This window comes from Ursus arctos, unplaced genomic scaffold (genome assembly GCF_023065955.2).
Source record: "Ursus arctos isolate Adak ecotype North America unplaced genomic scaffold, UrsArc2.0 scaffold_10, whole genome shotgun sequence".
Lineage (NCBI taxonomy): Eukaryota > Metazoa > Chordata > Mammalia > Carnivora > Ursidae > Ursus > Ursus arctos.
Window position 1 is genome coordinate 75563237 of NW_026622764.1, and position 26727 is coordinate 75589963.

The following is a 26727-nucleotide window of genomic DNA, read 5'->3' on the forward strand; positions in this document are numbered from 1 at the left end:
GAGATATTTGGTATGCCTACAATTTTTTTCAATTAAAATTTTAAGTTTTAAAAATGTTTTCCAAGATATCAGATGGAATGTAATTGGTGGTAATAACAACTCTAAGAATTTTCTTTGACCATTAACCAAAATAACAAAGAGACCTCACTTTGGTGTTTCATTTGCCTCCCTGGTAGCCGTCACAATAATCATCCAACCTTAGAGCCAAATGTCTCTCAACCTGATGACTAAACCAGCGTAGAAGCAAGAGGGAGAATACACATTAAGAATACTCATTTTCACTTTCTTTCCAAAGAAAACATAACAAGAGGTTATTTCTTATTTCCACATAATCCTGTCTGGTGAAGAAAATGTTACATCAAAAAAATGCTTGTAGATGATGGATGTTAACTAAAGTTATTGTGGTGATGTAAGTAAAATCATTATGCTGTACACTTTAAACTTATACGATGATGCATATCCATTTTATCTTACGAAAACTGGGGACAAAATTCTCCTACAGACCTAAGAGAAAGCATTCACCAAAGCACACTGTAAGTAAAAGGTAGAAATCACACTCCCAGCCACTGTTCACACTTTGGTGATCACACCTGTTGTGTCCAGGGCCATGGTGCAAAGCTGAATCCCAGAATTTGGGGCTACATGCTGAAGGAGGTAGGCATTGTTTATTCTCATAATCCCTCCCCCTTCCACTTTTAACAATAAAATATCAACTGTAAAATGTGAAACGTCTATGGACAGACCCACCGGGCATTATGTGGCATATATAGCTCATGTACACACACACACACCTGGGGGGCCGGGTGGCTCACACACCTTTTGAATCCATCCGGCATATTTCCCCACCCCTGCGATTTCATTGCTCTTTCGTGCAAGTGACCACAAACAATGGATCTAAATTTCAAGGTCAAATGATACAGCAAACAGAATTTGACCTCAAACGATATGCCTTTGTCCAATCACCCATCCACGTAACTGTGTGCACACACTGCGTTTTGCTTGCTGTGAGTTCATAAATCTTTATCCCAGATCATTCATTTCTTCATCTAATGCTTACAGAAAAGAAAAGACATCTGGATATGTTTGTTCCTGCCCCTCCAGCCCCCACACCCCCCATCCCCTCAACACACACGCAACAGCTGTAAGAGCAAGGAGAGCATGTTTTTAAAATTCCATTGGTTCATGTAGGCACATAATCTGAAGCAGCTCCAAAATGGACATCAAGTAAAAAATACCAGTTTTCAAAAGTCTGTAATTATGTATTTACACAAATTACATAATCCTGTATGTATTTACATACAATTACAGATTATCAAGTAAATAACACAATGTTGTAGTGTTAATGAGATGAAATAGAAGGAAAACACCATAAACTAAAGCCATTCATTTATCTACAACACAGGACCTGGCAGGGACAGATTCCTCAACACTGACCTGGCATGTCCTTCACACTGCCTGGGGACGTTCACATGACAGATGGGAGGGTGGTTCAGTCCGTGCCCGTTAAGTCTCTGACCAAGGTGCAAGTGCTGGCACCAATAAGACAGTGGTTTGGCTATCTGAGCATCTGTTTGTGAAAACTGGAACCACCCATTCCACAGTGGCTCAGAGCTGCCATCCAATGGGCTTCGGGTCTCTTACGACAAGAACCGGAGGCAAACCCACTCGCTCTAACGCCCAACAGGACAATGCCCACGCCAAAACCCTGAGCCATCTACTCTCCCAGAACACTTATTTACATAAATTGCATAAGTCAATATTTATTTATTTACAGACCATTACAGTTTATTGTATCCATTGCCAAAAGCATATAACATTTTTTCTTTAAAAAAAAAAGAAAGAAAGAAAGAAAAAGAAAAAGAAAAAGGTACCAAAACAAAATCACTCCAAAAGTAGATGTTAAAGTAGCATTTTCTAGGAATGCATGGAGATTTTAATCTTTTTCACAAATTGGTTGCTTTCGTTTAGGCCGATTATCTAGCATCTCATGCTACTTCAAGATTACTTTTGGCTAACTCCTAAAACCCATTTCTTCAGTGCTAAGTATTGTACCTATGACATCCTAGAAACTTGCTTCTTCCCTGTGGTCAGATGTTTAATGTTTTCAGCCAAAAATATCAAATGCCTTTTGGAAAAACTAAAGTCTGAATATGTGCACATTTTAGCAGCAGCGAAGGGTTAAGTAATAAATAAGAATACTACATCTTGGAATTTTTACTTTCAGTCTTGAAAGTAAAAAAAAAAAAAAACCCAAGAAAATAAATGAAGAGGACATTCTGAGTTTATCATAAATCAACTATTTTACATTGCTTCTGTCCCCTCCCCCCAAATATTTCTTAATTCCAAACGTTAGACTTAGTTTTTCCTTAATGCACGTCAGCAGGAGGGCTCTGCTACATACTCAAACTTGGACTATAGAAGGGCCACATGTGCTCATGGCAATAAGTCATGCGCTTCCACTTCAAAACAGCTTTAACTCAACAGTGACATACTTTTATTTTTCATAAAGAATGTGCATCAGAGCAAAACAAAGTTGGAATATTAAATTTTAAAATTAGTTACATAAATCCCAACACATTTTTGAACTGTCACTTTCAATTTCCCAACATAACTGGCTAGAAAGTGTTATATGTGGTATGAGAATTTGTTATAAATTCCTTTTTCTTAAATATTGCTTTAAGAATTTGGCTCTTTTCTCCTTAGTATATAGTAAGAAATAGTCTTCCTCGCCCAAGGGCAAGTTCCAAAATTATTGCTACTAAAGAAATATGTATTCTTACGCTTTTCAGCATAAAATGTTATAAAAGCCTTGTAAAAGATATTCTATATAGTAACCTCCCCTCTAAAAAAATTGAGCGCTTGTGAGGACCATTTTTAAAAACAAAACACAGTCAACAAGTATAATACTTTCCCTCTTTGTTATTATTGATGAAGATTTATTAGTTTCGTTTTGCAAGTTTTACTTGAAGGGTGCTATTCCCATGTATTATGACAGTTCACACCAAAAGCAATTTTCTATAAAAGATGTTACAATGACCCCTATGGTGCTTGTATAATGTCATATTTGATAGCCAAGTGCACAAATAAAAAGTCTCCAAGAATGATCCTGTTTAATCTGACTCTTGTCCCTTAAAAAAAAAATTTTTTTTTTAAATCTGTGCTATGTAAGCTTTTTTTTTTTCTTTTTGAAGATTCTAAATCAGTACAATGTTTGATGTTAGTCCTGTTGTCCTGGAGATCAACTAAAATAAGAGCATAGTTATTGTTCAGCTTTGGTATATTCTGCAATAGATTTAAACACGTAGGATATATACCAACCCTTATATTTTCCAACCGTGAAGTTACAATGATGGAATAAGTCACTTATGAGAGAGGAAATATTACAGACACAGAATAAAAGTTTGAGACCCAGTTTTTCTTTAATCCTCTGGGATAAGCTATGAAACAAGCAGTCTGAAGAGTGAATACTCAGTGTCATGAATGATGTGCATAAGTTTACAATAATACGGGCACAAAAGAGATTGTCGCCTTTAGTACATGAGGGTCATTAGAATTTCTCATATCCATGCACCGTTATATTTACTTGCATGAATTTACCACAGGTTCGTAGCGGACTTTGCCATTTAATGCTTACAGAGCCTAAAGCTTCCAAAATGCCTATCTGGCCTGTACATATTTCATTAAAAATAAACTCTATATAATAAATAAATATATAAAATAAATAAAATGTTGCCTTTGGAATTTCTATAAATAAATTTAACTTTTTTTCCTCTTTTTTTTCTTTTTTTTCTTTTTTTTTTCTTTTTTTTCTTTTTTTTTCTTTTTTTTTTTTTTTTACTAAGAGGTCTTTGCTTTAAATTCACCGGGATGGCACCAGTGAGCATTAACTGAAAAAGTCTTTTAAGTAAGACTGCACCCTCCATGCCTTTGAAAATGCAGCGTACCCTTGCGCAGGCCACCAGCCAAAATCCTGATGAGTCGAAGAATGGCAGCTGTGCTGATACAAGATGAAGTACAACTGATCAAAAATGTAAAAGCGCGTCTAAATCCCAGCATGCATCAGGCCGCGGTCCTCTCTGCTTCTGCTTCGCTCTTCCACCTCCCCTGCTACTCATCCACACACACTCACACCCCCGCTCAGTCTCCCTCTCCTCCTCTCACCATAAATCCAGCAAGTGGGCAGCGGCCGTCCTCCAGGAGGACCAGCCTGTAAGTGCAGAACAAAAACACCATGTTCCCATCCAAGCCTCCATCATACATTAAACATGCGGCAAAGTTTGGCAACAGTGGAGCTGGTGTGATGACACAGCTAATCAGTAAGAACCCACCGCGTGAAACCTTTATAGTGGTTACTTTTTTAAGGGCTCAAGTGAAGAAATTGTCTTTGTCAACTTTGGCTTAGAATATCCTTATATAGTTCAGGTACTTTGTCGGGGTCCACTGGTCTAGGTAAAAAATGTGTGAATTTCTGGTGCCGTTTAGTCCTCGTTCCTTCTCTTGGGGTCCCGTCTTTATTTAATGCAACATAGTATCGCCTTCCAGTGTCCACGTGTTTATATAGATTCGAGGAGTATGTGTTATACCAGTTTTCTTCAAACTGTTCTCTGAATACACACTCTTGGGTTAGTTTTTCCTGTTAAAACAAACAAACAAACAAACAAACAAATAAGTGTTTTGAAAAATAGCTACTTTCTGTATTTAAAGCAATATTCCATTGCGACACAATATAACTCTGGTGAGAAAATACTGATTTTAACCCATTTTACCCATTGTGACGTATTTTGCAAAAAGTGCCTGACTGTATAAATTTAACTACATTCTAATTGTTTTTCATGCTTACTGAAGTGCAAAAGATGCCAAACGTTTTCTAGTTAGATTTTTGCGTATGCCAATTATTTGAATGACCCAGAGAGACAAAGGACAACCAATGCTATGAGTTGTTCCCACTTCTACTGCAGCAATTAGGACGGTGACCATCCTGTGAGGGAGAACTTTAGCTGAAGCCAAAAGTTTAGATAATAACTGCCTCATCTTAATATATGCTTTTTAAAGTACTTGCAGTGTAGACCAACATTCTCAACATTAGCACCGAGGTCAGATATCTTCTGAGAGTTTACTTATTACTCCATAAGAATGCTTTTCAGACTTCAGGGTTACAAAAGAATCACCTGGGATGCTTCTTTAAAATGCAAATTTGTCATCTCCAATCCTTTAAAATTCTGATCCAGAAAGTCTGGAAATATGCAGTTTTAACAGGCCCTTGGGGAAATTCTGATGCAGTTAATCCATGGTCCACATTTCAAGATAGAAGCTTTCCATGTGACTGAGTCTTCCTGAATACAAAGAAGTAAAAACAATTGTTGTAGCCCTCCTACATCCTTGAATTCAGACAGAAAGAGCCCCCAACTTAAAAAGCCCCATTCTCGGGCACAGAGTTACCAAGAGAAAAGCTGTACTTACTCCTACATTCCCAAAGTTCAAAGGTTCCACACTGTCACAGGTGTGTCGCACCTCTCCCTCCACTTGAGCTTCATGAAACTCTAGGTCCCATTCAACCCCACAACCCAGGGCTCCTGCAGCCATGCGTCTCATGGGCAGTAGTCACGACCAAAAACAACACACATGTCCCATCCCAAAACCAAGAGCACACCCAAGTCACAAAAGCTGTCCCCGGGAGAAACAAGGCAACTGGGACTGAACGGCCTCTTTGCTCTCCTCATCACTAGGCCACAACTTTTCAAATCAATCAATACCTTCCTCAGCGGTACTTTTAAAAAAATGAACACAAAATGACCTTGAAAAATACTCCCCTTGCTCTTGCCCATCTGGCACCTTACATAAATAAGAAAACAAACCAAAAAACAACACATGTCCATGCACTGACCTAAAACAGCAGAACAGATAAGGGCATTTGACGTTCTTCCATTTCTGACATTCAGACCCAGAGGACGGCAAACTAGACATCACCACAGTACGGATGTCCTTCTTACGTGCACACACCTGAGACACAATTTAGTACCCTGAGCTCACAGACAGCAGCTGGGCAGCATCTACTGTGTCCTCGCAATGGAGTAAGTCAGGAGAGTAAAGGGAGGAAGGGAGAGAATTTGACAAAATCCACAGTCCAATGTCAGGCCGGCTCCCCTACTTCTTTCATGAACTGAAAGCTTCACACCCACTCCAAAGCACACAAGACCTGCCTGCACCTCCTGATGGGTGCTCTTCCAAGCCCTGAAGGGGTTGGTGACACAATATTATCTCACTGAACAAGTTTAACTTAAATCAAATACGGCAAAGCAAAAAGAAAAAACAATGCGTCTGTCAAGGACAGAAATGATGGGGAAACTTTGGAAGGCTGATGCCGGGTTTGCAGGGACAAAATGAATTGCGAGGAGTGAGAAGTCATCCGCGCCCCCCCCCCCCTCAGCTGGGTGACAGCATCGGGGTGCCAGGAGATGCTCCACCTTCGGGAGGAGGGGGTGGGCAGTGGAGAGGCAGCCCTTCCCCTCGCTCCACACGGAAACCTAGAGGCGCATTCTTCTGAGAGAACACAGCCTCTACCCTCCCCTGCGCCCGAGGATGAGGCTGCGTGTGATCTCGCTTTCATCTCTATTAAGACTGACGAAATAAAAATAGTGTGTTAAAGACATTACCAGCTATTTTAGTCTCTACTTCCATCTGTATAATAAATATTCTCCTCACAGACAAGATTATTCCTGGCTAAAAATGTCTGGTTTGAGTTTGCTGTGATTAATTTTCTAAACAAATTATGTTTTTGTTTTTGTTTTTTTAACTAATAAAATGAACCAGCATATGGAACTGTATGCTGAACCTTTAGTTCCTCAAAAAACATGAAAAACTAATTCAAATTAAGCTTTCTTTTTCTCAGCAGGAAATCTTATCACCTGACAGACGTTTTACCTAAAAAATAGAACACTTCTTTCTCCTTTTGGAACCATGAGTTATGTACGGTTCCTGTTTGCTTTATAGAGCTACCATACCTATAATACAATGGCCTTTGTTGGGTTAGAAACACAGACACGCCACCTCAGCAGAACACAGGTAGTTTGCACGCTGGTGAAGAGCCCAGCTGTGGCTTCAAGGGCCCATGCAGATCCCAGCTGCGCCCTTCACTAGCTGTGGGACATTTATGACCACGTACTTAACCTCACAAGCCTTGGTAACTTCACCTTTAAAGCAGGTTAGTATCTTGAGACGGGGCTATTACAAATACACAGTCGGAGACCATGCCTGGCACAGAGGAAGCCCTCCATAAACAAGGGCGTTTGTTGACGTTATGTTAACATCCTAACCTCTCACAACTGGGAGAACTTTGAAAACAGCTAATACAACTTGTCCTGTTAAATACATGGGACAGTGAGACCCAGATGTGAAATGACTTGCCCCTGGTCTATGCCACTGGATCTCGTTATTATGGGAATGAAGCCACTTGAGCAAGAAGTTTCCAGGAGCCCTACTAGAAGCACCACACCCTGGAGACCAGTCCCTTCTGGGTTTCTTTGCTTTTCACTAAGCACTGTAATTCCTCCAGACCCCCTCCTCCAGGGAGGCTTCTGGTGCTGTTTCCAAAGGACCAGGCACTAGAGAGGGCTGTGCAGGGGAAAGGCTAGGGCTCACAGACCATGCTCAGGAATCACATGAAGCAACTGTTATTCTAAGACTCATATATGCTTCCTTTCGTCTTTACCTTAACAAAATGTAATTGTTAGAAAACACTATTCACTTTGCAGGAGGAATATGTAGAGATTATGAACAAAATTCTAAAGTGGTTGGGACATCACAATCTAACAAGGGAACACATTTGTTTTCAGAATTTATGAAAAGATTCTCATTGTATATGTTTTGTAGGGTTTTTTTTTTTAGTTTATAAAAAAACTTTTTTAAAAAAAGTTATAAGCTAAGAAACTGAACTAGCCTTTTCACTGCTCAGAAAATACTGCTCTATTCCCCCTACCAGGCTATTATAGCATTTTTTACTTACACATTATAGAACTTTCTAGGCAACCCAGAAGATAAAGTGAATTATTCCATTTAAAACAGCATCACCTATAGCCAGCACTTTTTGTGATGGTTAAGAGTTCAATTGCCTCCTACACGGAAGGGTTTCTGACTTCAGTTAACAAGTTAAATGAGATTGTACAGACATTACATTGCAAAAGTGCTGCTACATTTCAGCTCCTGTAATTATGACACAATTAGTGTAATGCTACTCAGATAAACTGACATACCTTAAAAATTAAAACGATCATTAAAAATTAAAGACCCTGTTACTTTTTTATGCCATGTATATGCTTTTAAATAATTTCTTCCTCTTACTGGGGATTATATTAATGCGTGACTTTTGCTTTGGACAGACAAATAAAATAGCAAGATTTACAGAATTACTCTCTTTATGATCACACTTTAGAACTCAGTGACAAAACACTTAGTCAAGGTGACTATGCTTATGTATTTGTACTCCGCAGTGATTTTTCTAAATTAAAAATAAGCAAACGAGAGAAAATTGGGACAGCAAAAACATACTGGCCTATATTCTTCTATATATGTAGAAGAGGAAAAAAAGTTTCTGCCTTCAAATCAACTATACACTTTAGAATTATAGAACTCAGATGTTTTAAAACTCACCACATGTTTCCAATGCAGACAGTTTATAGAGTATTCCACTATAAAGTGATCAATTCTTGTTTTATTGTATTTCCATGTTTTAATTTTTTTTTAGATTATTTAACTATAGCTGTTTATGGCATACCTATCTTTGAACTGTTGGATTATATCACTAGGCTTGGGTGGAGAATGTGGATTTAATTCAAAAATCTACTAAAGTCCATGCTTTGGAACAAAATCTGGTGAATGTTAGCAACCATGGAAACCTCTTTTCATTTTATATCATCAAATTCTAAGCAGTGGGAAAAACTAAAATTAAAACTTCAAAACTTTTACGAATCCTATTAAAACCAAAGAATGAGATAATAATGTGAAAATTACAGCACACCCTAGAGAATGCTTAGGAATGTTATAAGACATAAACTCATATAGACACCACTTTAAAATATTAGACAATTGGAAAATGTGTAATCCACATGGGCATTATTATGCCCAATTTATATCTATACCACTTAAAAACTGAAATCAGAATTTTTCAAAATTTGAGGCTCAACAGTACTCATGGAAAACATATAGGCTCATGTCGTGCTGCCATTTTAAAACATTATTTCCATATTTATATCTATATATTAACATATTAATGTTTATTTATAAATATATATGGTGTAGCTTTAACCACACTACCCAAAATGGTTGCATTTATTCAGCTCATTGGGTCACTTAAACTAGTTGCACAAACTAGCCCAATCCGTAAGTCCGAGGTCAGCGACTATACAGAAACTAACTTGATAGTAGAGTTCCCAAACATTTTGTAAGTTAATGGTTTGATGTAATCACTCATTCTCATATCTTCCATTTATTACAGTCATGGTATTTAAACCTCCCTGAACCACAATTACTCGTACAGATGTACACTTCCTCATTAATAATCTAGCAGTAAAGTCTTAATGGGAGTTGTTGCAAGGATTGGGGTGATTAAATATAATGACTAAAGGACCATTAATAAGGACCCAGGTCTTCTAACATTTTTCTCCCGGGAGAAGTCCCCAAATAGAAAGAAAGCAACAAACACAGAGGAGAATAGGCAAGAGGGCACTATTTCTTATTTTATTAGACTCCAATTCAAGGTCAACCCCCTTGTGCCCTCGATATGGCTCACTGTACCCCATCTTTCAAAACCCTTTCAAATCCCCACTATTCCGGATGGGTCTGCTTTCATATCCATGATCCTGGAATTGTGGGAACAACTGAATCAGTTGTGCCTGGTCAATGTAAACAAAATGAAGCAAGGAGGCAGGCAATTTTTCATTTGGTCTCATCAAAATATAGAGAAAATTAAGAATTCCGACATTCTCTCCACTTCTTCCCCACTAAACAGTAAACAAAACAAACACAAACTACCTTCTTTCCGAAAGCAGCTTACTTGGGCATTTGGGGATTCAAAGGTCGGGGTCCAGTCTCAATCCAGGGACACATGGACACTCCTATGCTGTGTGCTCACCGGCCTTGCGGCAGCAACGATGTTACCAAGGATAGAACCTGCCACAGACAGGCTAGACGATTCAGGGGCCTTCCTTAGAAACCGCCTCTAGACGTAGATATTTGTTCAGCAAATCATATTAGCTTGTCAACTTGTAATCCATTTCCAAAGATGAGTCCCGCAGGGGAAAGAAAACCTTGCTCCAGGTACACAGTATTCAATTTGAGTAGTCCAGTATTCACTTTAAGAAATACTGTTCCTTGTGTCCCTTGTAGACAATGCACACTTAATGCTTCCACTAAGAACCTTACAGGAAAAATTCATGAAACTCCTTTTAGGATCTTAGAACACCAGAGTAAAAAGAAATCACATGTAACATTTCTTACGTTAGATGATGATTTGGTAAGAGCAGCAGGTCATCCAGCGACCACTTAAAATATATATCAAAGACCTGCAAAGGCTGAAGAGACCTCACGGTGCAGAGTGCAAGACGGAAGAGCCCAGAGCAGAGGGAACGCCCCGGAAGAATCTGACAGACACACGATGGCGGAAACCCCTAAAGCTGAACAGCTGGGAGGGGAAACGAAGGAAATAAGGGATCCAAAAAGACAAAGACAATTGAATCCAACTACTTTCTTTCCATGAGAGCCATTGGATAAACCATAGGGATTCGGAAAATGAAAATGTGCCAAAGGTTTTCTATGATAGACAAAATGGGTTACATCAAGAACTTGGTTTGTAGAAATAAAATTAAGCGAAATCGAAAAATGAACCAATGCAATGACAGTAGAAGCCCAAAAATTATTTTTGAAGATCTAAAAGATTCGTGGAATTTCCTTACCTAAAGGAATGCCAAACTTCATCACAAACACACACACACACACAATCTGGGAACAGTGGGCAGGTTGATTAATAATCCTGGGCCTCAATTTCCTTATCTGTAAAATGAGGGAACTGGACTAAGACATTCCTAAGGTCTCTTTGAGTCTAAGATTCTAGTGATTCAGTCTTGGAACATCAAAATGGGGAAAGCAGAGCTATCCACAAGAACTCTGGAAGGACATACTGAACAGGAAATGGAAAAAGAAACTGCAGTGGAGGAAAATAGGGAAAGAAACCAAATAAAATGTGCTGCATCAGTTGCCCACTGCGGAGAGGGTGGGGAGAGCTGATCAGAAATGCAGACTGAATTAATGCTTCCAGAAGCAGCCAAGGGAATGAGGCTGCTATTTCAAGGAAGAAATGAGGACAAGGAAGAAGACATCACTTTGGCACAAGGGGCCCCTTCTTTCTTCTCCCTGGAAGACCATCAGGATGATCCCATCCTGGAAGGTGTCTTGCCTACTACGTCCTTGCACTTTGGAACTTTCCACTGACCTCTTCGCCATCTTGCCCACCAAAAGCATGGCTCATTAACGAATGCCTGCCTGACCCACAAACCCTACATTGTAAGTTCTCCCTTGGAGAACTTACTTGGGAGAAAAACCAAGTCTTCCAAGAAAACAAAAAGTCAGCAATGTCATAGAGCACTCAAACCCACCGGGAAAGCTGGATGCATGCGTAAGGCAGACAAAATGCAACACTGAAGACAAATAATACCAGAACTCTTAAACTTCTCAACACCCCCAGCAAATGCTCATGGGCCCTGACACCCCCATTGCCACCCAAAGCCCACAGAGAAACCCTACGTAAAATAGCAAGGTAGATAAAGCCTGTCTCTGGCATCCCCCCTACTTCTTGGGTCCCCAGCTCCTAGCTCCATCTATACTCATGCCAGCCCAGATTTCTCTGGAACCAAACTTTTCGTCCCACCCCTGGACTTGTGATATATAAATGGCCCTGCTCTCTTAGAAAGTGACCGGCGCTGCTGTTCCTTCCCCTTTGTAACACGCAGGAGACTGTGTCTAACTCTCTCAGGGCCCCTCTCTCTGCTAGAGTGGAACAACCCACTTCCAACAGTAATCAGGGCTAATACCATCAACTAATAATTCCATTGCTCCAAAACCAAATTCATATGCTGATATGGATCCTTTTTTAAAACAGTGCTTTAATCCTGGAAAACCAATTCTGATGGTAGACATTTCGGGTGCTGTGACAGCCTGGTGAATCCACTAATATGTGAACATTAGAAAAAAAGAATTACAATAATACAAAAGCAAATTCAATCCCAAGGAAAGAAACTTCTTTACGTGGATAAAATAATAATGAGCTACATAGAAAAATAAAGTATCTAAATTTAATCTTGAAGCAAGGCTTTATGGTTAACACTTTAACATATGATTCAAGGGATGCAGGAATGAAGGCAATTTATATTGATTTTCATAGACTATGTCATACATCTTCATTCCAGAATTCAGACTTGCGAGAAACACACTTTCTGCGCATCTCGCATCCAGTACGGAGTATGAGAGGATGTACCCGGGCAGCGCTCCACCACTGCCACGCCCATCCACGAAAAATGCTAAGGCAACAAGCCTGTACTAACGAGCCCCTGCGAGCCAAGCAGTGTGCTGGCTGTTTTATGGGCTTCGTCTCCTCTAATCCTCACAGCAATGCTGTGATGCGGCTGTTATTAGCCCTGTTTCACAGTTACAGCTCAGCAAGTTTGAGTAGACTGCCCAAGGTCGCACAGCAAGTGAGCAATAGAGCTGGGATGCTAAGTCTTGTGTTTCCGTGTTTTGCCTCCAACTTCGAACCGTTCCAAATGCAAGTACAGGCTTCGACATTCCATCAAAACATTGCAAACTGAAAATCAACTTGAAAGATAGAGAAAGAAAAAGAATACAGGCCAAGTTAACACAGCCAAGAGAAAATTATCTGAAACATAGCAATTCAGGCAGAAAATGGATGGAAGGATGAAATCTAGAGCCGAGGGTGGACAGCAATTACGTGAGAACATACAATGCAACACGGCAGCTAAATGGGCAAAAATCATTCCATGCAAAGCAGTCACATCATGCACCACAGGGAAAAGGATGTCTTTGGTTTGACCTTGGCAAGTCTGTTCTTGGAATACGGCATTGAGCTTTGAGCACTTCATTACAAAGGAAAAGCAAATCACGATGGAGATGTCAATGAATTACAATACACACCAAAAAAAAAAAAAAAAACAATAAGAAAAGAGGGGCTCAATTTCTGTCAGGATTTTAAGCATTTATAAAGAGGACAAAGGAAGACAACTCTGTATGTGTCTCTCCCACTTAACACCATAACCTTTTAATCCTGACGGGGAGCCCTCCGCAGCAGGGGTGTCAGGAATGCAGACATTTTTCTCAGACACCTGTTAGGATGCCGCTGAGGTGTACCAGGTCAACAGACTGAGAAATGATGTCTGTGCACAAGTACAAGTCAGCCCCTGGCATGGGGGGTGGGGGGCTGTAGGAGGGATGAGGTGTCCCGGCCACCACTGTAGCTGCCCTCAGGGTAGCAGCTCCCCCTTGGCTTGGGGTGGGAGGCAGCTTTCTTTGTGAGGCTCGAGGGCACCTCCCATGCCACGGCTGATGATAATGACAGGAAAAGAGGCTCCAAATGTCAGCAGTGTAGCCTCTGGCAGAAGCAGAGACAGGACCATGGCAGGGGGAACCAAAGTAAAGATAATAGAATTAGGATACATCCAGCAGCCACCACATTTCTGAACCCTGCAGCAAAGTTGCCTTCGCACAAGCCTTCCTCTCTTCAGGACACCTGCCTATTTTTCTCCACCTCCTCTGTGAATAATCCTGAAGTTCTCTCCTACCCTGGAATTAAGCTCTCTTCTCTAAGTTCCCTGAGCCCTTTTTGTACATAATTCTATCATAACAAGTATCAGACCAAATTATAATTCTTGGTTTGTATATATCCCACTGCCCACAAAGTTGCCAGTTCTTGGTCCAGTTCTAAGCTCACCCAGCAGAGGAAGTACCATTTGCATTTGTATGTACAGTTGATCCCATTATTCGCAGTAGTTCTGTTCTCTAAAGCCACTGCGAACGCTGATGCGAATACTGACGCCCTGCTCCCAAGAGAAACACAGGGTTAGGTTCCACGCAAGTCAGTCATAACACTTAGGTCAAACAATCAATACATAAGCTTGTTTTTTGTGGTTTTCTATTGAAGTTAATGTTGTAGATTCATTAACAGTGAACTCACCACTAACAGCACCGTGGCTCACGCTCACACGAGACTATCTCATTTATCTGGTGTGCTCCCTTTAGAAACACCAGACAGCACTTCAGCACTATGCTTGGGGGGCATTTTAAACAGTAAAATCACTAACAAAAAGCACAGAAAGGAAAAACGTGGCACTAAATAGATCCCCCGAAGGACACTTGTTCATAGTGTGAGTGAAGCAAGAAGGCAGAGCATCACCTGGCAGGACCCCTGCGGGAAACGTGCCCAGCAGGCCATTCCCTTCTGCTTCTCCTTGAATGTCTGCAAATGACCGTGCCACCAGTAATGATCTCAGGGTCACAAGGACATTTAGTAAGTAGACAGAATTTGCAAATATACAATCTGTAAATAATGAGGAGCAGGTGTTTCTGCAGCTCCTAGCCAGTACCAGCATGTGTTAGCAGTAGGTGGTATCAGTGATTCTTGTTGGTTTCGTGAAAGCCAGCAGGAAAGACTGAGGGTGTAAGTAGAGAGACGTGAGAGTGTGAGTGAGTGAGGGTGTGTGTGAGTAAATAGAGGAGTGAGTCAGTGGTGAGCAAGTGAGAGTGTGAACAAGTGAGGGTGTGAGCAAGTGAGTCTGAATAAGGGTGTGAGTGTGTGAGTGAAGGTGTGAGCCAATGAAGGTATTATGGAGTGAGGGTGTAAGTGAGTGTGTAAGCAAGTGAGTGAGGATGTGAGTGAGTGCGGGTGTTAGTGTTAGCAAGTAAGTGGCTGTGTGAGCGAGTGAGGATGTGAGCAAGTGAAGGTATGAGCCACTGAGTGTGTGAGTGAAGGCATGTGCCAGCGAAGGTGTAAGGGAGTGAGTATGTAAGTGAGTGAGGATGTGAGTGAGGGTGTGAGTGAAGGTGTGAACAAATGAAAGTGTGAGCAGGTGTGTGAGCAAGTGAGGGTGTGAGTGAGGGTGTGAGTGTGTGAGTGAGTGTGTGAATGAGTGAAGGCATCAACCAGTTAAGGTGTGAGGGTGTAAGGGTGTGAGTGAGTGAGTGAGTGAGTGTGTAAGCAAGTGAGGATGTGAGTGAGTGAAGGTGTGAGGGTGTGACCAAGTGAGTGTGTGAGCAAATGAGGGTGTGAATGAGTGAGGTGTGAGTGTGTGAGCAAGTGAGTTGAGGGTATGAGCCAGTAAGGGTGTGAGTGTGTGTCTGAGTGAGTGAGTGAGTGAGTGAGTGAGCAAATGCAGGAGTGAAAGCGTGAATGAGTGAGACTGACCCAACTCTGATCAGCCTGTCCGGCATCACTAATTCAAGGAACTGGAGAGACTGATAAACTTAAAAGAGAAGCAAAAGGCTCTACAGTTCGGAACGTGTCTGTGAAACAAGCTCCAGTGAGGAGGAGTTCAGGTTCTGTGTGACCAACAATCCATTCTGAACCGAGAGGTGATGCTGGAGAGGTGAGACGGAGGACAGGAGAGGGAAAGGAGCAGGTAAGTGAGGAGTGGAAGAAGCAGGGGGCACGTGGAGGCGATCAGCTTGTGCTTCCGGCATCCCCAGTGTTGTTTTCTCTTGGTGGTCCTCACGTTCTCCAATTTACAAGATTTCATGAGTGCCAGGAGGCTCAGGACAAGAAAACCATTAGTCAGCATTGCCAGTCAACTATGTAAGTGAAATAGTCATTGCACAGATATGCTGCTCCTTTCAAATGTATATGTGAACTGCTCTGTAACAAATTCATTTTACAATGTTAATGAATTCAGTTTTTGTCATAATGTATTTTTTTCAATCAAAAGACATAAACACAGGGGCCCCTGGGTGGCCCAGTTGGTTAAGCCCTCCTACTCCTGATTTTGGCTCAGGTCTTGATCTCAGCGTTATGAGGTCAAGCTCCTCCTTGGGCTCCGTACTCCGTGGGGAGTCTGCTTGAGATTCTCTCTCTCTCCCTTTCCCTCTGCCCATACCACCCACCTTTCAAAGAAATAAATAGATCTTAAAAAAAAAAAAAAAAGGCTGGGGGGGATGCCTGGGTGCTCAGTCAGGTAAGCAGTTGCCTTTGGCTCAGATAATGATCCCAGGGTCCTAGGATCAATTCCCACATTGGGGGGGGGGGGTCCCTGCTCAGCAGGGAGTCTGCTTCTCCCTCTGCCTGCCACTCCCCCTGCTTGTGTTCTCTCTCTCTCTCCCTGAGAAATAGATAAATAAATTAAAAAAAAAAAAAGGCACAAGCACAATTTCTATTCTGTGGGACTCCTAACATTTTTTATCAAAAAGGGAGCCTTATACACAAACCAGTCAGGAACCCTCTGGTCTGTACATCAACCCTTCTAATCTTCATGAATTAGGTGCTTAGGAGCCAGGATCAGCAGGGTCTTCTTTAAAAAAAAAAAAGAGGGGCGCCTGGGTGGCACAGCGGTTAAGTGTCTGCCTTCAGCTCAGAGCGTGATCCTGGCGTTCTGGGATCGAGCCCCACATCAGGCTCCTCTGCTATGAGCCTGCTTCTTCCTCTCCCACTCCCCCTGCTAGTGTTCCCTCTCTCGCTGGCTGTCTCTATGTCTGTCAAATAAATAAATAAAATCTTTAAAAAATAAAAAATAAAAAAAAAGAAAGAAACAGGTGATTTGGGATCCCACTGACGAATATATTGCCAACTGCATGCAAGACACTGTTTTAAGTACTAGCAGTGCCATAGGAAACAAAAGTAACAAAGTCCCTGCCTCCATGGAGCTCCCCTTTACGAAACGGGATTCTAGCAGGGACACAGATGAACTGGGTGCCAGTGGAGGCCCTGGCCCAAGAAACAACCACGCTCTCCAGCCTTCCTCCTCAGCCTTCTCTAGCAGACACTGAAGCAGCAGTGTGGAGCAGGGAGTATGAGTAAAACCGAGGGCAGGAAGACAGAAGCAATCGTGTGAAGCCTGCACCTGTCATGAGGAAGATTCCACTGTGAGACTCCTGAGCTGGAACGAAGACCATTTCTGAGCATGTTGCCTGGTACCCAGGACCATCCTCCTCCAGAGGAGATGAAAGCAATCTCCTGAGCTATTAATGATTAAAACTGAATCCTTTCCACGGCCTTTAAAGTCTCCAGACCTGTGTTCTGGGACTTTGGTCATTGCTAATATGGGATGTTTTAAACATGTCTCAGTAAATCAGTAAAGCTAATCCACTAAACAACATATACTTAACTAAAATTAAATAAACAAATAGATCTATTTGTTAAAAGATGATCTTCCATGAACTAACAGCCATCGGTACAGATGCTAAGGAAACAAACCAACCACAAAATAAAAACCAGGCTACTAGAAAGGGAAAAAATGTTCCAAAATCCTATCTGTAAAGCAAATACTAAATCCTTCTCTAATACATGGTTAATTCTGGTAAAATTATTTTGTATTCACAAAAGTGGATGGCAATTCTTATGCATATGTTTCAGACAAAGTTTATTCATTCACCTACATTCAAATCGTAATTTGTCACTATCTATGTGACCTTGAGTAAGCCAATAAGCCACTAAACCCTCACTCTCCCCATCTCTAAAACAAGGACAGTGTATGAACTAAACCAAATAATACAGTAGAAGATGCTCTTCTGAGGTGCTGCCTTCTTTATCATCAAGGAATTATTACTCAATCCTTTGAAAATTGGCAATGTACTTATGCAGTATAAGGCAATGCTCTTTTTCCCGAAGCATCCGTTTACAACCACCTATTTCCAGAGCATACTGCTATCAAGTAGATTACTAAACAAATGACCTTTTTCACTTCCTTTATACGAATTACATTCTTTGGAGACTACCTACAGAACATGCCTAAACATCTACCATCAAAGTAATCTGAACTGACAAACCACACTGACAAATGGCTAAGTTGAGTGGTGCCTTGCCATTTGGTATGGTATCCTGTTCCACAAACACACTAGCTTATTCTGCTCGCTCAAAAGTTGCTCACGATTGCCAATGCAGAATGCCCAATGGAGACAAGAAGGCCTCGGTACATTGCCGGGGTCAAGCTGCCTCTCCAGCATACCACTAAGCCTCCTTGCCGGACTTCACACCTGCTGTGATGGGATATTTTCAACACTGGCATCTGCAGACCCCTGGAAGACAAAGGACCTAATTTGGAGGACTGCAAGTTTTCTACATGAATGTTTTCGCCTGGTCTTTTCATTTCATGAAAAAGCAAAGGGATTGTTTTAAGGCTATTCTGGACCCTCCAGATGACCACCTGTAACCAGATATGGCCACCCAAGAATGTATTTGTGCTAAGTAATGCTAACTAGTGCTACTTTCACCATCAGGACTAATAGCAAAAGAAAAAGACAAAACTAGCACATCATTTGGTCCCCAGGAATTAGAATAGGAAGACTTGGGTAGTAGGGGGACAACTGTCTTCCCGAGGTGCTCCAAGGAACAGGAGGGCTCAGCTTTAAAAAGCTTTAGGGCCACACTGACAGTGAAGCAGCATCTTAGCCTCAGAAGGATAACCTCTTCCATCACACCAAATCAATCACGCCCATCGGGATTTTATTGGTCTTAGACTTTAGTGTAAATTTTAACATTAATCTGTTTCGAATTGGAGCTGCTAAAGAAGTATAAGAAGTTTGTGTTGGTTCATGTTCCAATGACATAGTCACAATCATTTAAATCAGTATGGGCTTCAAAGGATCTGCGATACTTTGTTTTTTCCTCTTAAAGAGATTGATATATTCCTTCAGTCTGGGACAGGTGGGTCTACAGGGTCTCTCCCCCTCAACCCCACACCATGGAGACACCTGGCAAGGGAAATTCTTTGACTCACATACCTCTAACCCAGTAGAGACAACTGCCCCAACCAATGTATTTTTTTTTAAGTATATGTGCATAGGAAACAGTCAAAAATCCATCGCACCTTGTTATTACATGGATTCATATAAACCACGGCCCAATCATGTCTCTGGAAACATAACAACCAAATCTACTAGGAAACACATGTTTTATAAGCATCTCCATCAGGATGATGGTCAGCTTCCAAAGCACTGGTCTGAGGACTGCAAGAACTAGGCATGAATCACTCTGCCATCGACAAGGTCTGGGTCTTTAAGTAAGGAAGAAGAGGACTCCGTAAGTAGGCAGCCACATACGAGGCAGTGCAACTGACACCCGGTGCCCAGATACAGCGAGGCTCTGCATCTATGCAGGTCGTAGGCACGCTCTACACTGACCATATGTCGACTGCACAGAACGTGTACTGCCGGGCCTTTAAAAAACAGAAAGGTTGTAAAGACAGAGAATCTGACTCCTAGAAATTTAGTCTAGTGGAAAAGACCACCAGGAATTAAAATTCTGAACAGAAAAAATTAAGTGCTGTAACAGGGATACAACCCCGCAATGTGCACGTCATCTTTTTGCATCACTTTTACAGATTCTATGCTCTACTTTCCTGTATCACTGCCATTTCAATGATTGTGCTACCTTTCAATGAAAAGGTGAAATATCTTTCATTAACTGCAAGCTCCTTGAAGGAGATTAATTTTTTCATGGCATTTTTTTAAAAGAGATATTTACTTTAGTCAATTATTCTTGATGCTTTAAAGTATCTTGATAACAGGGGCGCCTGGGTGGCTCAGTGGGTGAAGCATCTGCCTTCAGCTCAGGTCATGATCCCAGGATCCCGGGGTCGAGCCCTGAATGAGCTCCCTGCTCCATGGACAGTCTCCTTTTCCCTCTGCCCCTTCCCCCTGCTTGTGTGCTCTCTCTCTCTGACAGATAAATAAATAAAATCTTTTTTAAAAAAATAAAGTATCTTGGTAACATTCAGAAAAGTTAGAGTAAGACTCCAAAAGTAACTATCCAAGCCTTACTTCTAGTCTCCTTGATAAGAACAAAAGTGACAAATGTAAACTAATACTCTAATAAACTATAATCTTCTGGCCAAGTGTGTGTGTGTGTGTGTGTGTATGTGTGTATGTGTGTGTATGTGTGTGTATATGTGTGTATGTGTGTGTATATGTGTGTATGTGTGTGTGTGAGTGTATGTGTATGTGTGTATGTGTGTTTGTGTATGTGTATGTGTGTGTGTATGTGTGTGCGTGTATGCGTATGTGTATGAGTGTATGTGTGTGTGTGTGTGTGTGCACGCACAAGCGCACAACCTAACACCCTGTCTGTTAGGTTGTACCCTAACAGACAGAGTACCCTGACTCAGGCAGGGTACTCTAATCTTTACATTTGAAAGCACATGTGCCCTAACTTGCCTGCCCTGCCTTTTCTCAGACTCCTATTCATCCCTCAATGTCCAGTTTAAACGTTACCACCCAATTTCCTCAAGCAGTTATTTAAACACTCTTTTGGACCCCCAAGATATTTGTGTTTCCCTACTATAGTGCACTTCACATTGCACTGAATTATTTATAAATATATTTCTCCTACCAGATTGTGAGATCCTTGTCGTACTGGTATGCACTCAGCACAGTGCTAGGCACATAGTGGGTATAAATGTTTGTGAATGAATGAGCAAAGAAGTAATCGATGCGGGGGTGAATTAACACATAAATATGAGAATCAAACTCCACCCAGAGCGAGAATTTTTCAGGTTGTCCTTAAATCATATTATGATACACACCAGCAATATGGTTTTTCCTATTGCCACATTCTAATAGAGTACCAGAATTCCACGCATTTTTCTGAAGAAATATGACCCCATTCACCTCTGGGCTTTTAGATACATTCCTAACACAAACTTGGAAACAAAAGAATTACATAGATGAGAGGAGAAAATTTATCCCAAAATACATTTTAAATTAGTATTTGCTGTATTTTGCTTTACTTTTTGAAGGGAAATCTGCTATTTCCCCAGATCTCCTATTTACCTTCTTTCATAATAAGATAAGTCTTCTCAAGTTTTCCCCAATGTTTAGGAACTTCTCCACTTTAGTTTACTGAGCTTTACACAACTTCATATAGGTAAAAATTCTTTAAGCTACAATTTTCAGTGTACAGTTGACCCTTGAACAATGCAGAGGTTAGGGGCACTGACCCCCTGCACAGTCAAAAATCTGCATATAACTTTTGACTCCCCCCAAACTGAACTACTAATAGCCTACTATTGCCTGGAAGCCTTCTGATAACATGAACAATTAACACATATTTTGTATGTTATATGTGTTACATACTATAGCCTTAACAATAAAGTTAGCTAAAGAAAAGACAATGTTAAGAAAATCGCAAGGAAGAGAAAATACATTTACAGTATTGTACTGTATTTATTGGGGGAAAAAAAACCTGCCTGGAAGTGGACCCACACAGTTCAAAAATAGGTTGTTCAAGGGTCAACTGTATTTAATAATAGAATCATTGCCTATTTCTTTTCTTTCCTTCTCCCAATCTCATCACAATGAAAACATACTGTTTTGGTCACTCCTCATGTCCACTGCCACACCAGATGCGATAACCACAAACCCGATGGGAAATGTGATTCCTAGCCACAGAGGAGCGCAGATCCCATCTTCAATCCCCCCTCCTGCCTTAGGTACATCCAAAAGGAAAACCATCTGGCTACCCAGAAACCATCTTCCCGGCTCTGTACATAAGAGGCAAAAAGATCTCGCTGCATAAACACTTTGTGTACGTAGAGAACATCATGCATGAGGCAGACAAGACTCAGGAGTAAAGCCTAAAAAATCCAAAGCATAAATTCTTGAGATCCAGAGTAGGAAAAGACACTCCAGACATCGAAGTCAAGCTATTCATCTCACATTTGAGGAGAATGAGGGCCCAGCACCTCACTAGCGGCAGAGACAGAACGAGAGCTCAAGTCTCCTGACTCCTGTTGCCATGCTTTCACCACTACACTATCTCTTTCCAGCCCCAGCCCCATCCCCCTTGGGCTGGACACACCAGGGACGACATATCACAGTCCAATTCAGCGTGGGAATGGAAGAGGCGGATTCTCCCTTGCAGCCAAGTTCTAAGTACCCCTGACCACACAAGCAGATACAGTGAGCTCCACACCCATGTGTTTCATGAAGCATCAAAATAAATCACAATGGTTAGTTCATTTCAATCCAACAAGTGTTTATTGAGCACCTACGAGGTGCAGAGGCAGGCAAAGTGGTTGGTGAAAAGTACCGCGGGCTAGGATAAAGCACACGGGCATTTGCCTTCAAAGGGAATGCATTTGAAGCGTTTGAAGGGATCCACACTGAGAAGTGACACTCATATGTGAGTTCTGAAAGGTAATTCTCCTGTGAGTGTGGAGAATGGACGCGACAGGGGGAGAAGCTGGATACAGAGAAGGCGCTGGAGATACTCTTCCACAAAGGAAATCACAATTTGGAAAAGCACTCATTATACTTTCCTCCGAGCAGTTTCCACGCCTGGAGATACTCTTCACGTGAGACACTGCGCATTTCTCAAGCACAGGAGGAAACGGAGGCCTTTTCTCAGACTCGCCCCTCCGCCTAGCTGGGGCTCTGTGATTGGAACTGTGGGGCTTCGTAGCCATGCAGCAGTGGAGGTGGGAAGCGTCCCCCCAGCCACACACTCTGTGTGCTCAAAAAGCCCTACACGAGGCAGTTGGGCTTCCCAGAAAACATGCCAAGATGGGGTTCTCCAACTTCTGCCACCTGGCCACCATTTCGGGCAGTACTGTCACTGATAATCACTGGGTCTACATTCAGGATACCTTCCAGAGCCCTCACTCTGTGCTGCAGACGGGAGCACACAAAGGCAGGGGAGCAGCCAGAGAGGAGAGATGAGCAAGAAGTCATCGGAAGAGTCCAGACAGGGAGAAGAGGCTCAGCTGGACAACAAACATAGAGGCCACTGTGCTGAACACAAAGTTCCACCACTCTCCTTGTCAACTGATAAACTGCGGGAGGCTGTCATGCTGGTGATTTCATCTGAAAGACTGGTCATCTTTCTCCAGGGGAGGGGACTCTGCAGGGGTGTGCAAGGTGGTCCATGGAGCGGCGAACAAAAATGGCCTCTGTTTGTGTTTACTCATTTGTCACAACCTTTTAAAATGTTTACCTTAATATGAGTTTTATAAAATAAAACAATCTATAGAACTATATTTTAGATATAGAACCTTTAAGGAATTAAGTATACACTGTTGAGACTCATACTCAAAAAAATTGTTTTGGTGGTACCATGTGATCAAAAAAGTCTGGAGACCATAGTGATTAACCATGGAACCTTCCACCCACTAACCGTTGGATTGTGCCCTACACACGAGAAGCGGTTTGTCGAGTTTAACTGTGGCCAATTTAACTTAATCCATAAATTAAATCTTTATATACCTAAAAGTGAAAAAAATTGAGGGGGTGACAAAAGGAGAACACCATTTTATGTTTTAAAAGTATGAAAGCAGGGGCGCCTGGGTGGCTCAATCAGTGAAGCATCAGACTCTTGATTTCGGCTCAGGTCATGACCTTAGCGTCCTGAGGTTGGGCTCTGTGCTGGGTGTGGAGCCTGCTTAAGATCTCTCCTTCTCCCTCTCCCTCCGCCTCTCTCTCCTCCCTGTCTCACTCTCTAACAATAATAATAACAACAACAACAATAATAATAATAGCGTGAAAGCTTCCTTATACCTTGTAGCTTTGCACTTAAAAGTGCCGACAAAGAACATTTAGGCAGTAGATAACTTTATCTAAAGCACAAACTGTGTTCAAAAAGCTAAACCCAATCCTATGCTTAAAAACGTACTTTAAAATAATCTATTCTCTCAAAGCAGCACTTTTTTAAAAGAGACTTAAATAGCTAACAAAATCAATCAATCTAGATTCAAATTTTACCAAGGCAGAAAAACCAATCTCGCACCCTGGTGTGTGCTATATTCAAATTACACAGGCCATTTATTGTATCTGGAGGGTCTGAGTAAAAGTTTGACACTAATCCACCCCTTGCCTGTGTGTGTGCACATATATTTACTAACATGTGCGCAGGAAAGGAGTAGATCTAGAAAATGTTTCTCCTAATTATATGTGAAAATGCCCCTCATTTCGTCTCCCATTCTGAGTTTTCTTTAATTTTCAACTTTTTATAGATTCTAATCAAAGTTCTCCTGTGTAGGTAACGTGGATTAAATTCTCATTTGGCCACCAATAATGGCAAGGAAAAACTAAAGGCTGATTTCACTACAAGCTTTTTGTTAAAAACTCAAGTTAGTCTATAGTAACTAATAATTTGATTCACACACATACATTTAGCAATAATATATCAATTCCTACTGTGTAGCATGCACTGTGTTTTAGAAATTCTGGTTGGTGGCACAAGTAAAGAGATAACAAAGATGTAAAGTCAGTCCCCTTCTCTCAAAGCAGAAGCAGGGACTTTGTCTCATTCGCTGCTGTCCCTGAGCACATGGAAAAGCACCTGGTAACTTATGGCTATAATAAACACTTCTTCACTTCCTCCTGCAAGGAGCTTACAACCCAGGAGAGATGAGAAGTGAGACAGGGGGAAAAAAAAAGAAACTCATAATACTTGCAAATAATTATAATATTTCTATATTCTTATTCACATACAAGAATATCTGACAATAATTTCCATCTCCCTTGTCTCTCTACATAATGAAAGTCTTATGTAGCTCAGAGAAAGGGTTTATACTCACTGCACAGTTGTCTATTTCTAGTTTTAATTACACTGCTTTGCAAAGCTTAGGAGATCATTTCGATTCATTTCAAAAATAACTTCCATTCAATACAAGAAGATGGGATTTTTCACACTTGTGAATTTTTTATTTACTTGATAATGAAATGGTTTGGCATAAAAATAAAGCAATTTCTTAGAAACTTTGGTCTAGTGAAGATCCAGGGCTGATATCTATAAATAAAAACAAAACGCTTTTTCTCAAAAAGCAAGAACTTACACTCTCTCCAAACAGACTCAGTTTCATTTCTAGATATTTATAATCTAGAGAAAATGCAGTTCAAATCAGATGTGAGGCATAAAGATTGGCAAAGTCTCTCCCAGTACTTACTGATCCATACAGCTCCCCCTTCTCATTCATCCCGAGGTAGAGTCCACTGTCCACGCCTCGAATGCTGACCAGGCCCACTGCTATACTGATAAATTCCAGAATGCCTATGAGACAAAATGGCAGAGGGCAAAAGACAGGTCAGAGCATAGAGCAATTCCTTAGTCTCAGCATCCCTAGGACTTTTTGAGAGGACACTGAGCCCAGTTCCCAACTTGGATAATCTCACACTCATTAAAGAAGTTTCTTCTCTTAAAACCACTTCCTAAAAGAACTGATTTTTCAGCTAAACTCCATCTTATAATAATGATACAAAAATACTTACCAACACAACACATAACGAAACATTTTAAAAATGAAAAAACTAGTATTTATAGATATCCTAAGAAGTGATATGACAGATAAACGAAAATATATCTTCTAATTAACCTTATAAGAGTATAATTTAAGAGAAAAACAACTCACACTTTGTAAATATGAAACTAAGTATTTGTGTATGGGCATATATTGGAAAACATTCTATTCAGAGAATGGTCTTCTGTCCCTCAAGAGTACCAGGTGCTAACCAAAGACCTGATTGGCTTATGTGGAAAAACAAACCAAGATAAAGTTATCGTATAACTTTATTGAGCTCCATCTGGAAAATTAAAATAGCCTACACACATCCCAAATATTTCTGCTTAAACAAAGTATTGATTTTTGCTGTACTTATCTAAGCCTCAAAGAGCTAGTTAAGCAATTAAGATAACATAATATTCTGGGGAGGTGGAAAAAGCTGATACCAAAATGCTCTTGATTTAAAATAGGCATGAAGACTATCCTAAAATCAAACTAACTAATGATCTTCTTTTTTTTCCCCCTTATTTCTCCTTGCTTACCTCACTAAGAATAATAACACCTAAGCTGGCTATAAATCCAGAATTTTATGGCCATACAACAGCAGCTTTAATTTCCCTAACCATATTGTCGTTTTAAGATGATTACCCAACTGTATATTTGGACTATGCTAGTATTACTTGTGCTTAGCCTTGCTCAAGCCTGTTGTAAAGTGCTACATTTTGTGTAGACCTTGAGTTAACACATACCAAATACCAAGTTCTTATTTTAAAAATATCTTCAAATATTGAAAAATTCACTCATATTTAAGAGTTTAGGAAAAAACTAAGGATAACAGTATGCTATAGGCAGTCTCATGTGACTAATAAAAAAGCACTTACATGGATTTTTAAACAATTAATTTTGCAACTCTCACAAAATAGACTGTGCGGCAATCAAAAGAAGACAGGCACTACATAAATCTGATGAAGCAAAGGGCTCCAAGGTGATGTAAAAAAAGAAGAGAGAGTTCTTATAAAGGGGTATTCTTAATTCTTTGATAAACACAAAATGTAACAAATATCTTGTGTTCGCATTTTATAGAATATCTACCTGGATATGTGAAACTATTTTCATAAAATGGGAAATAGCATGTGGAAAAAATATAAAGAGAAATTACAAGTTGCATTTTGGACCTGATAATCTGCAACTCTATATTGGAAGATGCGTCTAAAAGCGGCTAGTTTATTACTAGTCTTCCCTACCTCAGAAA

General features: G+C 40.8%; 1 protein-coding gene across 1 annotated transcript in view; it reads right to left on the reverse strand.

Annotated features, from left to right (window-relative positions):
• Positions 1-1234: 1234 nt before the first annotated feature.
• The window catches only part of FGF9 (fibroblast growth factor 9), a 33602-nt gene continuing 8109 nt past the window's right edge, over positions 1235-26727 (reverse strand). The window contains exons 2-3 of the mRNA XM_026492988.4: positions 25143-25246; positions 1235-4633 (exon numbers count right to left, since the gene is read on the reverse strand). Coding sequence (XP_026348773.1) covers positions 4388-4633; positions 25143-25246 — 350 coding nt within the window. The 3' untranslated portion in view covers positions 1235-4387. The remainder of the gene's footprint in view (positions 4634-25142; positions 25247-26727) is intronic.